The sequence below is a fragment of the Herpailurus yagouaroundi genome, unplaced genomic scaffold (genome assembly GCF_014898765.1).
Source record: "Herpailurus yagouaroundi ecotype Mexico unplaced genomic scaffold, PumYag 159, whole genome shotgun sequence".
Taxonomy (NCBI): domain Eukaryota; kingdom Metazoa; phylum Chordata; class Mammalia; order Carnivora; family Felidae; genus Herpailurus; species Herpailurus yagouaroundi.
The window spans coordinates 24,809,120-24,823,877 of record NW_024412400.1 but is presented as its reverse complement, the minus strand read 5'-3'; the positions used below and the strand labels follow the sequence as shown (position 1 = coordinate 24,823,877).

General features: G+C 41.9%; 1 protein-coding gene across 2 annotated transcripts in view; it reads left to right on the top strand.

The window, feature by feature from the left end:
* The window catches only part of PLCL2 (phospholipase C like 2), a 197,632-nt gene that overhangs the window by 143,044 nt on the left and 39,830 nt on the right, over positions 1–14,758 (top strand). For both annotated transcript variants that reach the window (XM_040480116.1, XM_040480117.1), the window contains exon 4: positions 6,382–6,457. In XM_040480116.1, the coding sequence (XP_040336050.1) occupies positions 6,382–6,457 (76 nt within the window). The remainder of the gene's footprint in view (positions 1–6,381; positions 6,458–14,758) is intronic.

Genomic DNA, 14,758 nt, shown 5'->3' with positions numbered 1-14,758 from the left:
TTTAAAGTTCTTCAGCCACATGGGAATAATTATTGTAAAGTGTTAAAAAGAAAGGTAGTATTGTTAACTTGGAGAGAGATTATTTTCAAGAGCACAGAAAAAAGAACCAAAATTTACAGATTCCTGAGGGAGTTTCCCTGTTTTCTGTCCCATTCTCAGCATTAGGGAACTGACTTGCTTTCTAGGGCTGTGTAGCACAGGGTGACAGTCCTCCAATGACATTGAGCGTTAGAGACTCCACACAGATAATTCTGATTGGGTGGAGAACTCTGCTTTGGACTGAATTAGTTGGTCTTCTGAAGACCTTGATGCTTGATTCACATTTGCGGTTCTGTTATTCCTAGAGTCCTGAGAGGCAAGCTGTGCTTTGGTCCAGTCCTCCCTGGGTCTTTCCTGAGCCTGGCGGTACCCAAACCAGGGTACCTGCCACTTGGACATTCGCTGTCCACTAAGGCCTGCCATCGATCTCCATGACAGCGTTGGAACCCGGGAGGTGTTCAGAGATGGGGGTGGGTGTATCGTTTCTCTTGCCTCTCCTTTGGCAAGTTTGAGAATGATGCTCAATTACTTGAGTTTGTTGTGTGTCACATAGTCACAGAACCTGTGTTAAGGAACAAACGTTGTTTGTTACCTAGACATTCCCTCCTGTAAGAGCTTTAGCACTTCTCAGACTTTGTAACTTTATTTAGAAACACCTACAGCAAAAGCAGCCGCGGCGGCCGTGTGTGAAGATGGGGACAGGCAAAGCCAAGTCTTATGAGGGAGGCATTTTCTGTCTGAAATGGAAGTGAAAGCACAATAAAGGGAAAATTCTAGAACTCAGAAGATGTTATTATTGTTATTATTAAACTTCTTTCACCCAAGGACTTGAAATTATTGGCATTTTTTTTTTTAATTATCAAAATCTGTGTGCCTGGGATGAAAGCAGATTTGGTGCACTGTCCAAAATTAGACATAAGATCCTTACATAAAACTGTGGACTTGCCTGTCCTGAAAACAGAATTTTCCTACTTGATGTGTAAATTTCAAAGCAAAAAATAAAGAAGCAGTCTATAGAAATTGAGTGAAATAAACTGTATTAATACAATAGCAGTTTTTATATCCATGCCCATTAAGTGGAGAAGTTTGCCTTATATTAACATGGGGAGTTACTTTCAAAACAGAACATTCTTTTTTTTTTTTTTAATCTTTATTTATTTTGAGAGAGAGAGAGAGTGTGAACAGGGGAGCAGCTGAGGGGAGGGGAACCCAGAATCCGAAGCAGGCTCCAGGCCCGAGCTGTCAGCACAGAGCCCGACACGGGGCTCAAACTCACAAACCGCGAGATCATGACCTGAGCCGAGGTCGGACGCTCAACCGACTGAGCCACCCAGGTGCCCCAAAACAGAACATTCTTAATGAAAGGCATTTCTGGTTTCTGTCCAGCTTAATAAAATACGAACTTCTATTGCCGTTAGTTGAAACTTCCAGCTTTTCATCTGTTTGAGTCCTGTATTAAAATCTTATATTAGACGGGGCGCCTGGGTGGCTCAGTCGGTTAAGCGTCCGACTTTGGCTCAGGTCACGATCTCGCGGTTCGTGAGTTCGAGCCCCGCGTCAGGCTCTGTGCTGATGGCTCGGAGCCTGGAGCCTGTTTCGGATTCTGTGTCTCTCTCTCTCTCTGACCCTCCCCCATTCATGCTCTGTCTCTCTCTGTCTCAAAAATAAATAAACGTTAAAAAAAAATCTTATATTAGAGTGGATCAAAGTTATGAAATGGGTTTCTGGGCTATGTGAAGGCTATAGATTTTCCTAATGCATTGGTTCCAGAAATGTAGGAGTTACTGGTAACTGGACACTAATATAAAATCTGTTAGCAACAACTCCACAACTACACAAACGCATCTTGTACTTCATAAACAACATGAGCTGTCCGTGCAGTAAGTCGCTAGGGTAAGCGGCAGGATGATCTGATTGCTGAGCCAAGACTCACACCTCTGCATTTAAAAGGGACTGATGGAAATGCATTTGCATTAATGTAAATAATGCTTCTAAAACCAACCACTCTCCTGGGCCTTGCGTTATGTTGACATAGTAATGTCATATATACAGAGAAAATAAGATAATTTAAAGCGGTTTCTCCCTTTGACTCATCTCTTGATATCGCTCCCCATGTATTTGCTTTTGTCTACTCTGAAATGCTTATTCTAGTAGTTTCATGTTAAATATAACTGATTTCTCTCATTTATGATTTCTCTTAATAATGAATTGTTAAGTGGAGCCAACCAAATTGTTTATTGTTGTCACTTTTGAAAGATGTTTTCCCAACGCACTTTACAGAAATGTTACTTAAAAAGAAAATTCAGGGGTAAAGTCAGTAGCTGTGATTATACCACCTAATGTGTGTAGCACCTGTCAGGAGTTACTAAATTCCTTTCTGCTTTCGTAGGTCTTTCTGGCTGGACTGCCCTTTCCTCATCTTCATTGCGCAGTTGCTACTCGTATGGCAGGGCCGGTCCCAGCGCTGTGGAAAAGCAGAGGCTTTGAGGTCAAGCAGAATTCATTTTTTCCTAGGGGCAGTCCCTTTGCCCATCTTATCAGAGGACCTTGGGAAAGTAGCTTAACTCTCAGGTCTAAAGTGTTCAATCTGTAAAACTGACACCATAAAGACCCACCTCACGTGGCTTTTGTGAGCATTAGACGAAATAGAAAGCACCAGGTATGCACCTGATGCAGAGGAGGCGTTGAATTACTTTCATTTTGATTCCTTCAGCCAACACTTGTACTATTTATAACCACAGCTTGTTACAAAGCAGCAGACCCAGGCAGAGGTTGGTCCCCCCTAGATCTAATGGCACACCCATGTTGTCCCTGCTGTATCCTCAGTGCCATGTGCTCTACACTCAGTCCTAGTTGTCCCCTGCGTGAAAGCAAGAAATCAGCCATCTGGGTAGGTAGGTACCCTGCCCTCTCGGCCTGCTGGACTCTTAACTTAGGGCACCTGACGGAGCTCACGGTCCTGAGGAATACCTGGAGGGGCCCTTTCACTCCAGAAGAATTTACACAGGTACTGCAAGAGTTGAGATTAATGAACTCACTCTGTGGACAAGAACTATAAACTGTTTACTACATATTAATGTATTTATAAGTACTTACCCTAACTGTAAACATGCACCCTAAAACTATAAAAAGATATAAACTGGCAGTTCCTCCTCCCCAAGGAAGTGGTGAAAACATTTAGTAACAGGTGTGGCAAGATGAATCATCTCTGCTAAGGTCTGGGGATATGTTTTCTTCCTGCCTTCTCTAAGTTCCACTGATTGTTTACTGTTGTGCTTACCTTCTCCAAGGCTGGTTCCCTCCAGAATACCCAGAATACCCCTCTCGTATGGTCTGCAAATGCCTGCTGCTGTTTACTTCCAGACCTGAGAGGAACGGCTTTTCAGTGGGTTTGCCTTCTCCACCCTGGTGTGTTAGCCACCTTCATATTTTATATACTGCTCGTAAATAAGGGGTGGAGAGTGTATCAAGTCCGAGCCACAGAGCGTCCGCACGACGCCGTGACACCACCAGTAAGTACATCACTGGTGGATTAAATATCCCGTCCACCTACTTAGGGGTATTTAACTTTGTCACAACCCACGAGCTACGATGCAGTACTGCATTTTGTTATGATTATTGTTTGCTCATAGTCCTGGGTCAGCAGCTATTCTTTATTCATTCATAGCACTTAATTCGGGGTCCCATACTCAGAGAGCCTCGGTAAATGATTATCCCAAGAATAAAGGTTTGCTCCTTCAAGTGTTAGAGAACACAGGAGGCGGGTGAGCTTCTCTCTCCAGACCCTTGAGATGGATGTGCTTTCCTTAAGCCCTGCATGTTTTTTGTAGCTGAAAGGTGCCCGACTATGTAACCTCTGGAAATACTTTACACCAGAAGATGCTTCTAAGAATAATAATGTGATTTGTTTCTCTGAACTTCATCACACCAGGCTTTTCGAGTAAAACCAAAATTAGTAATGGATGTTTGAATCACTGCCAGTGAACTTATGAAGGGAAGGCATGCTCGCTCAGCTCAACTTGGGCTACCAGAAAATGCTCTTCCATGACCCCTGGGTAAATGGGGAATCCATTGTCTCATCTGTTTGCAAGTGTCTTCATTGTGTCGGTCATGCATCCTTCCATTTAATCCTTACAACATTATAAAGGTAGTATCTTTTATTAAACTCATTTTATAGGTAGGAAGTTATGGCTCCATGACATTTAATATGGAGATGACACAGCTAATGAACAGCAGAGCCGGGATTCGAGCCCATGTAAATCTGTGCTTTTTCTGCGCCCACACCACCCCCAGTAAAAACTGGGGTTTTGACCACCTTTCCCCCACAGGGCATCTGTATGCATAAGCCTATGCTTGATACTGCTGTTTTGTTCTACCTTCCCTCTGTTATTGCCCCTGTGCTGCCTGTCTGCTTGAGGACCAGGTTCATTTCATTTTTCTCCTTTTTTCCTATTTGAGTGATAGAGGCACAGTTGGCCAGTTCTTTGACACTGAGCTAGCTGTGACAGCCACCATCCTTGCTTGAAGAAGTCCTTGCTTCTTCATATCTCTCATTTGGCCTGACATCAAAGCTGAAAAAGGTTACTGATGACGGTATGAACCTTTTCAGTATGCAAGTGATGTCATGGTACAAATGACTTTATATCAGTGTAATCGAGTTCTTAACTATTCATTTTTATCATTGCCTGTTCAATATGTCAAGCTGTAAAATAGACTATTTTAATTTACAGGCATGACTCAGATTTTGAAGAGTGAATGTGAAAATCATGAATTCTAAAGTGCATCCTCTTCCAGTAGGCTGTGGGCTTTTTGAAGATAGTGGCCATATCCTGTAGGTCTCCATGTCCCCAGTTCCTGCTCTGGGCCGTGGAAATGCATGAAGGCATGAATGAACACCTTCATTGGCCTTAAACCTTTTGGTGTTTACTATAATTTTCTTAGAACAGTGGACAAGTTGATTAATGCTTGTGTGACTCATTTTAAGAATCTGGTATACTTCTTGAGAGGCATGTTGATTATGCTTCGGTTTAAATAAGTGTAACTAATCAAAATTTGGTGTTCTTTCTTTGAATTATACAAATAATCCAACCTACATATATTTGGTTCCTATAAAGTGATTATTGTGGCAGTTAGTGATAAATACTATAAAGAAAAACAAGGCAGTAATTTTTTTTTTTAATTTTTTTTTTTTTTCAACGTTTATTTATTTTTGGGACAGAGAGAGACAGAGCATGAACGGGGGAGGGGCAGAGAGAGAGGAAGACACAGAATCGGAAACAGGCTCCAGGCCCCAAGCTATCAACCCAGAGCCTGACGCGGGGCTCGAACTCACGGACCGCGAGATCGTGACCTGGCTGAAGTCGGACGCTTAACCGACTGCGCCACCCAGGCGAACAAGGCAGTAAATTTAAAGGAATAGAGAATGATGGATTGGTGTTTGTTATTTAAAATAAAACGGTCATATAAAATAGATGAGTAATATAATAATGCAAAATACCCAGACATTTAAATAGAAAAAATTGAAATCTATACTGAATGCAAGCGTCATAGTTGCTCACATTTGAGCTGTGAGAACTGAATCTGGCTCTCCCACTTTCATAGTGATTTTAGAGCCAAAAAGATTACTTCAAACAGATCTTTTCCTAACATTCTGGTAAGTAAAATGATTGATCAACTATGCCCTGATCCTTTTTTTTTTGTTTTGTTGTTAAATTCAAGATTGGCTGTTAAAACAAGCACGTATAATTTGGAATAAGAACTCAAAATTGGATCTTTTATTTTATTTTTTCCTCAAAATCGGATCTTTTAAAATCATTGATAGGAACATTTAAAATACTGGTTTGAGTGATATCATTAGTGATGCATTAAATAAATGCTGTTTTTTGATTGTCATGGTAAGTTTTAAACTAATTTTTGGACGAAGGCATTTTAGCTTAAATGGGTACGGTGTGTAGGTCATAGAGCTTTCTGTAAGATGAAGTTGAATTTTGTTAAAATGCATGGCTGAAAATACAATTTAAAACACAGATCAGATGTGTATACGTATTGATTTCTAGATTTTCACACTGAAACAAACTCCATTCAGTATTGGCTCAAGGTTCAAATTCAGTGTTGTACAAGCCTAACTGTCTGAAACGTGATACTCAGTCTACTTAAACTGTGACATGGGATGCATGATTTTTCATTTCTTCCATATACATTTGAACTGAATAGTGGGAAGGCAGATAAAAGAACACATGTCTACAGCACCTCAGCCTGTTTATAGAGGAGAGCCTCATGCACCTGTGTAGACGGGCATCTGGTTGTCAGGTGTAATCTCGTGTCTGGATGTTCCCTTTGCAGATGATCCAGTCCCTCAAGGCAGTGATTGAAAATGCAGACGCTGTATATGAAAAGATTGTACATTGTCAGAAGGCAGGTAAGTGGAAGTTTGTTTCTTCTCTTTAAAATAAAATTAGTAGCATCATATATGTAGATCCTTAAACCATTTTGTCTTCTGACACAGTAACCAGGAAATCAGGCATAAAAATTAGTTTTTCCATGGCTAAAGAAGATACTAATTCACTACTTCTCAAGCCTGGATAACAAACTCACCTGGGGGAAGCTTTTAAAATATATTGACATCTAGGGGCTCCTGGGTGGCCCAGTTGGTTAAGCATCCAACTCTTAATTTCAGCTCAGATCATGATCTCATGGTTTGTTAGTTTGAGCCTTGCATGAGGCTCCATGCTCACAGTGCATAGCGTGCTTGGGATTCTCTGTCTTCCTCTCTCTCTGCCCCTCCCCCACTCATGCTGTCTTTGTCTCTCTCAAAATAAATACAGAAAAAAAAAAAATAAAAATAAAATACATTGACATCAGCCGGAGGTGTGGTTGAAAAATTCATAGCTGTTAAAAGCTTCCAGTGTTTCTAGTAAGCAGCCAAGATGGAGAACCACTGCACTGACCTCCTGCTCAGTGTCCCCTGTGCTAGTCCCCCATGACCTTCCAGCACACGATGGGAAAGGTGAGTGAGGCTTGAGCAGAGAGGGAATGAGTACTCAGGAAGGAGGGTGGGCACCAGTTACAACCTCTTGACAATTTTTAATGCACTGGCATTTTCAGATGCTGATGAATTCATCAATTTAACATCAAAATGTTACACTGGATTTTAAAATGCTACCATCTAATTAATTTTAGCTGAGATAAAACCCCAAACTCAAGTGTTCTGCATTGTAATAAGAATAGACAAAATGGAATTCTTTCAATTTTCAAATTTTGTGAGAGCATCATTTTAGAAGATGTTAATGTGGAGGGTATTTATGCTGCATAAATAAGAATATCTGTCTTTAATTTCTAAGGCTTCTGGTTGCTTTTCTTTTTTTTATATATACTTTTTTTTTAAGTTTGTTTATTCTTTGTAATCTATACACCCAGCACAGGGCTCCAACTCATAACCCTAAAATCAAGAGACCGGGGCGCCTGGGTGGCACAGTCGGTTAAGCGTCCGACTTCAGCCAGGTCACGATCTCGCGGTCCGTGAGTTTGAGCCCCGCGTCGGGCTCTGGGCTGATGGCTCAGAGCCTGGAGCCTGTTTCCGATTCTGTGTCTCCCTCTCTCTCTGCCCCTCGCCCATTCATGCTCTGTCTCTCTCTGTCCCAAAAATAAATAAACGTTGAAAAAAAATAAATAAAAATAAAAAAAAAATAAAAAATAAAATAAAATCAAGAGACCATAAGTATCACCTAGCCTGAAAAAAGGATTCCTCTCTTATCTCAGAAATGAACTCGTTAAAAATAGATCAAAGACAAAGGTATATATGGCGGTTTTCTTTTTTGGTGTTTATTGAAGGAATATTCTCATTAGTGACTAATCAACAGATGAAAACCCTCACCTTGTTTTACTCATCTTGTTAGCGAAATAGTATTAGCAAAGTGATCTTGCTACTTCTAGTCCTTTCTGGGCTAATATTCCCTACAATCACAACTAAAATGAGACACTTCAAACACCATTTTTATCCTGTCACTGTTTTACATAAAGTCGTCCAGTAGCTGACTAGAGTCTGTTGAGGCAGATCTAAACTTCTAACTTAACTATGCAAGGTTGTCTATGAACTGGCCAGCCCCTCTTGCCATTATTATATAAAATCTCTTCATTAAATCATCTCGTCATTCATTTAGTAAATATGTTTGGACTTACACCATGCCAAGGGTACTTGTAGGAGCTATCACATACCAAAATATTAAAAAATAAGATTGATTTTTGCCTTTTAGAACCTTCCAGCCAAGCAGGAGATATGAAAGTAATCACACATACTCAAACGTATTGAGTACTTATTCTGTGTTACTCAGGAGTCTGAACTTGGTTTTGGGGGCAGTGGGAAGCGATTGGTTTTTTAGCAGAAAAGGAGAGAAATTGAGCTGTAAGGTGATGTTCACAATAGCTGTGTGCAGAAAATTTTCATGGGGAGACTTCCCAACTGGGAAGCTGTTGGGAGCAGTGAGAAGGGCTGGAAGTGACAGGATGCATGCAGGCTGGCCTTTGGGCTGCCCTTCCCCGCTCCCAGTGTGTTTCTCCTTAGATTTTCACAGGCCACCTCTCCAGTAGGACTTCTCTCTCCCTCCTCTCTGCCAATCTGTACATTTCTTCTTTTTGTCTCAGCAGTCTTCCAGGAGACCTTTTATGATTGTAGGAATTATGTTACCTAACCATTCTAGTCAGCCTTCAAAATGTGTTTGGTTTAGCTGACAGTTTCAGTTGCTATGTATTTTACTAATGGAGTCTGTCTTCTAAACCGGCGTAACCTGTGAAGGCACAGGTTTGCATATTGAGCTACTCTGCATTTTACCCATGGCACCTGTTTTAACATTTTGCACAGAGCAGTCACTCGAATACTAACTGACTAAATGTGATTTGACTTGTATTAAGGATTTGATTCTCCTAAGCGTATGCGTTGCCAGAAGAATTGTGGACTGTTAGAATTTGAAACTACATTTATCTGAAAAAAAAAAAGACCTATTTATTGACAGTCTGAGTTATTGCCAATTTTTTGCAACTTCATCGATTTGTGAAATTTGCTCATCTCTAGCATAATGCCGCTTTATGTCTAATTTCAGTGAGGGATAATATTTACTTGTATTTAAAAAGCTGAAGTGTCTTGTCTATTAAGAATTTTGCTTGGAAGGCAAAAAAGAATAACCACTATGTAATGGTTCGTGTTGCTCTGAGTTTGAAGATCTTGAGAAGCACATAACGATTATCTTTTGGTTTCACAGTTACTGCTGAACGCCTACACAGCCCTTCTGTTATCCCAAGGGCTTATTTTAGAGTCCTTGATCTTTTGTTTCTCATGTTTACAGTTATCGGAAGGGCACATAGTCATTAGTCATATGAAGAATTGCTAATTTGTATTGGGCTCAAAAACATTTGCATGAGATTTTACTTCTGATAAATAATTGCTGTTCTGCTTATAGAACTTTAATCTGGCAATGACAGAATGAAGATGCAGGTACCAAAGTGCTGTAAGAGAGGATTATTTTAGAAGCACTTCGAACTTCTAAACACAAACTTCTATTCTTACTAGATAAGCCTTCATTTAAACAGCTAAGTGACAGTAAGGAGTCACACTGCCACCTCCAGCCACATGTTCAAAAGTGTGCCCAGTTTGGACATGTTCAGACTCCCGGCTATGGGATTGATTTGTTTTTTTGGATCTAGAAATGTGTTTTGCCAGTGGTGTTCTTGGGAAGAGGGAGGGAGGCAGGAGAAGAATGCTGAGAAGTAAAGACTCCCAGCCAAGGTGGGCTGGGAACCTGCAGGCCCCGGCAGGCAGGTGACCCGAAGAGACCCTGGGGAGGACAGCAGGGACAACTGGGTGATGGGCAGTGGGGACAGCCTGCGGAGCCGACTCTTTTAAGAGGAGAGTATGGCAGTACAGCGGGGTCAGAGGGTTAAAGGGACATCTTTATAAGAAAGCCATGCCCCTAGAAATAGGAAAGATCCATTGAAGAGATGAAGAGGAAGGTATTCAAAGATGAGACAGGGGGTAAGGAGGGAAGAAGTGAGAGGGGCAGGAATCCAGTACAGTCAAGAAACACTTGACCTTAGAAAGGGGGATGGATGCCTCTTCTTCCAAGACACTCCAGAAAGCTGTGCTGTTTAGAGAAATTCTGAGGAGAGGACTGTTCTGATGCAGTCATGGTATGGTAGGAGAGCACCGGCTTCAGGAGAGAGGGAGTGAAAGAGGGGTCTACAGACAGGCAGGAGGGTGGGAGCATTCTGTCAGAGTCAAGCACTCTAGTGCCAGTGGAGGGACGGATGAAATGTCGGGTGACGGAGGAATGGTATGGGGCAGGTGGGTCTGGGTCAACGCATGAGTGACAGGGATGGGTAAGTAATGAATGGCGTGGCCGTACAAGCATGAGTGTGTACAAACCTGTGAGCACAGGCGAACATGCTTCACACACTCTGTCTCCCAAATCTAACCCATGTTTGTTCTTCCAAGAAGTAGCAAAGTAGGAGATTGGTGAGGAACACACTCAGGGGAGCTTCTCAATGGGAATCTGCAGAGGGGAAGCTTCATAAACGTTCTTCTTTAAAAAGTTTATGAAAGGTAATAAAAGGGTAGCCAGATTCTTTCTGGGGAGGTCTTTTTCACTGTATAATATCTATCTCTTTCTCTTTGTCACTGCCCCAAAATGGCAGCCTAGTTTTGAGTTTTAATTTCCTCTTTTAGTCACTGCATTGATCTGCTACCTAAAAGATAGGAAGGTGGTGTAGAAGGAAACCCAAACTGCTCTGCTTCAACGAGTTAGATGTTTTTATCTGGTGAATTAAAATGGAAAATAATTTGCTCTTTGGAAAGGAAAAAGAAATCAATGACATACTTCTTGGTAAAGATGGTATATTAACACATGCATTTAATCTCCACTCCCTTCTGAGCCTCATTAAATGACAGTAAGGAATTTTTGTTTTGGGGTTTTGTTTTTTGGTTATTTTTAAGGCAGAAACCCATAAGGATACAGAAAATGGGAGGAACAAAATTTTGGAAATTGAAAAATACCTGAACAAGTGATAATTGACTTAGGTGATGCAAGAAAGCTGACTCTGAGGCTGGCAGTGGGGCACCTGGCAAGCAATCTGATTTACACTGTGGGCCGCCCCCCACCTGCCCAGAACTGGGTGGCACCAGGGGCCCCTGGAAGTTGGGATAAATAAAGGTAGGGATAAAAGAGGGAACTGTCCAAAAGCTCGATTAAGAAGCAATTAGACCCCAGATGGCTGGGAGACTACGTGTGTCCTGACAGTGGAGAGATGAAAATAGCAAAATTTTCATCCTTCATTTGGGGAACTAAATAGGTAATGCTCAGGAAAAAAAAAAAATCAAGACAATATAAGCATGTTACTTAGAAATATGGACATAGACACTAAAAAAAGGAAACAAAACCTCAGCTATAGGGGCTGAATACAACTGCTTCTGAAAAGGGGAAATTGGTGACAACTATTTTTCTCTTTAAACTGTGTACATAATTCTGATAAAGATTAAATCACTATAAATTTAAATTTAATTTAAATATTTAAAAAAAAAAAACAAAAAAAGGAAGGAAGGAATCAAGGACCTGCTGCCACAGGAACCCCTGACTGAGGATGTCCCCACCACACTCAACAAGGCTTGGGTACAGTGTTGAGTGATTAGGTGAGGTTTGTGCCAAAGACCCCAGCTGGCACCTCTGGCGTCCTGGGCAGGCCCAGGGCGCAGGTAATATCTGTGTGCCTGGGTGGGCCGGAGCCTGCTTCCTCTCCTGGCAGGAGAATCGGTTTTCACCCTCTTTCTGAATGACAGGGGAGAATCAGGCTCCCAAGGAGAGACACCCCAGCCCACCCCAGACCTGCTTAAATAGAAGCTCCTTTTCTAAAACCTCTAAGGGATTTGCATGCATGGAAGGGTCGCTTCATTACTGAGTAAAGTGGGATATAAGGTAACTTTCCAAATAAATGAAAGCTTTCATTACCCTTCATTTTAATCCTTTTAATGGAACACTTTGTATAATAGATTCTGTGCATCCCTGCTTCCTTAAATTTGGTTTGCCAGACATAATTTGAACTTTGATGACTGAAGGTCATGTTGAGGAGCATCTGGTATTATCTTGTGGTTTAATGGCGATTCCCCCAGGAGCCTGCATGTCCTGGAGGACCCCACACCTGCTCTGCCTGCTCAGATCTCTTTCCAGTGTTAATGGTTTATTCCATCTATTCCCATGCAGTTCTCACTTCCTGCCGCTAATTTGTACTGTGTCTCCGACTGCCTATTAGTATACTACTCTTTTTTTTTGTTTTTTCCCTTTCTAACTTGCTGCTTCTAGTCTGCTGAGCAGTTGGTGTCTCCCCTGTGGCCAACCTTGATGGATTTGTCTCAGTAAAAGCTGGTGAGAGCCCGACACATTCCCACGTGGAAAGAACAGGCAGAGCCTCAGGCCACACCTAACATGTCCTGGACTTGATGGCTCAGAGACCTTTTTTATTTTGCAAAGTCCTCGGATCTCAGTGTGTTCTTGGGAGCTGGGGTTACCAGATAAGCAAGCCGTCACCATCCATCACTTGCTCCGTCCAAGACTCACATCGGCGTCTTGCCCAACACAGTAAACATAAAAGCATCTAAAGATTTATTGTGAAAGCACTTCTGTGTGAGAAAATTTGCAAAAGGAAATCTGGGAGCCTATAACTTTTGTTTTCATTTATGTCAGGATGTTTCTCAGCTGTGTCTGACAGAAGTAAGAGGTTCTTCCCTGGGGATCCAGAGATCCGTGTTCTTGTGCCCTCTGTTCAACATCTTGCTGTGTGATATTAGGTTAGTCACTACCCCTCTCTGCCTCATCTTTCTCCTTCTGAGTGACATTGGATTATATGATTTCCTTCTGGCCCCATGGGTTCTAAAACGCAGTGACCTAAGATCAATTGTCTAATTAGTCATTTTGGAATGGCCTGGTTACAGTTAAGTTTAAACAAGTAGTCCCATCCGGTGGCATCAGGATAGTTAAATTGCAACCCATCAGCATGAGTTTCAAAGGGGAAAGTTAATGCCTAGCTTTGAAGGTGAAGAGTGACTTCTCTGGCAGTGAGACACAGACCTGCCTGGAGTCAGAGCCCAGAAGTCCCTCAGCATCTGTACTCTTCTTAAAAAACGGGAACTTCCTTCCCCAGGCACTTTAGTTAACTCACAGTTAGTGAAGCCACGGAAAGCCAAGAAGTAGCAGGGTCTTTGGTAGCAGGCCAGTCTGCCCCACCTGCCCTTTTGTTCCCCTGAAAGGTACCTTCATTGCTGATCAGGGAGAGTAGAGAGAATGACCACAAAGGTGACAACGAGGCTAACTCAGGGCAAAAAAAAGAAAAAAAAAAAACCCTCAAAATAAGTGACTGGTCTCTAAAGTCCACTGTATCACCACACCCCTTCCATCTCCTGTACCCATCACCCCGTTCCATTTTGAGATTCCTGCATCAACCATCATACTAATAGTATTTCTCCTAAGTGTGGTCGGAATCTCCTGGGGACGCTTATTTAAAATGCTATTCCTTTGCATCACCCCCAGTATCGAATCTTTGGGGATAGAGCTCAGGAATTTTCAACTGAATGAGCACATTCAGGTTTTCAGAAACTCTCTTTGGAGGGTGGAGCACAGCAGGCCCCCTTTGGGGTTCATGCTCAACTCTGGGCCTCTTTGGCTCTCAAGGAAGAAGAACTGCTCAGACGCAAATGCACACTTGCTCATGGGATTGATTGGCAGCCAAATTGTTTTTCTTCCTAACATACCTTCATTGGGGAAACTTCCCCACAAATGAAGGGGAGGAAATTTGGGGGGATGCTTGGCCTTCCTGGAATATCTCTCCTGTGAGCAAATTCCAAAGCTGTGCTTTCTTGTCACCTCTTCCTCCCTCCTTCCTTTATGCACTCACAGTCTCTGAAAGCATCACTTTTTATTTAAATAAGAGCTGTCAGGGTCCTCTCAGCAGATGGTCTGCTGGAGAGGGGTCAGGCTGCTTCAGCTCTGCACTCCCATACAACTATTTTTGTTAGTATTCTGTCACACTTGTTTCTCGAAGTTGAGAAGAACCACAATTCAAGTAAAGTCCACAGATAAATCATCTTTCTCAAATACCAGAAATTTATATATATTTGTATAATATATGTATGTACACACACACACACACACACACACACACACCCCTACCCCTACCCCTAATAGATATCCTTGGCTCTAAAATAAACAGCCAAAATGATCTCTGAGGCTTTTCCAGCTCTCAAATTTTGTGGTCTGCAAGTCCTGTAATATAATATAAATAAGGGATTGTAGTAGATAAAAGTGAACAAATGAATTCTAAGAATGTGTAAACAATATCTAGAGGTAAGTCTTTTAAGAATAAGGAATTTTGGGGTGCCTGGGTGGCTCAGTCGGTTAAGCGTCTGACTTCGGCTCAGGTCATGATCTCATGGTCCATGAGTTTGAGCCCTGCGTCGGGCTCCGTGCTGAGAGCCTGGAGCCTGTTTCAGATTCTGTGTCTCCCTCTCTCTCTGACACTCCCCCGTTCATGCTCTGTCTCTCCCTGTATCAGAAATAAATAAATGTTAAAAAAAATTTTTAAAAAGAATAAGGAATTTAAAGCAACTTTAATTAACCTGTATTCTTTCATTACAGGTCAGTCCGTGCCATGTCAAAAATATGTCGTTATACATGTTAACATATGA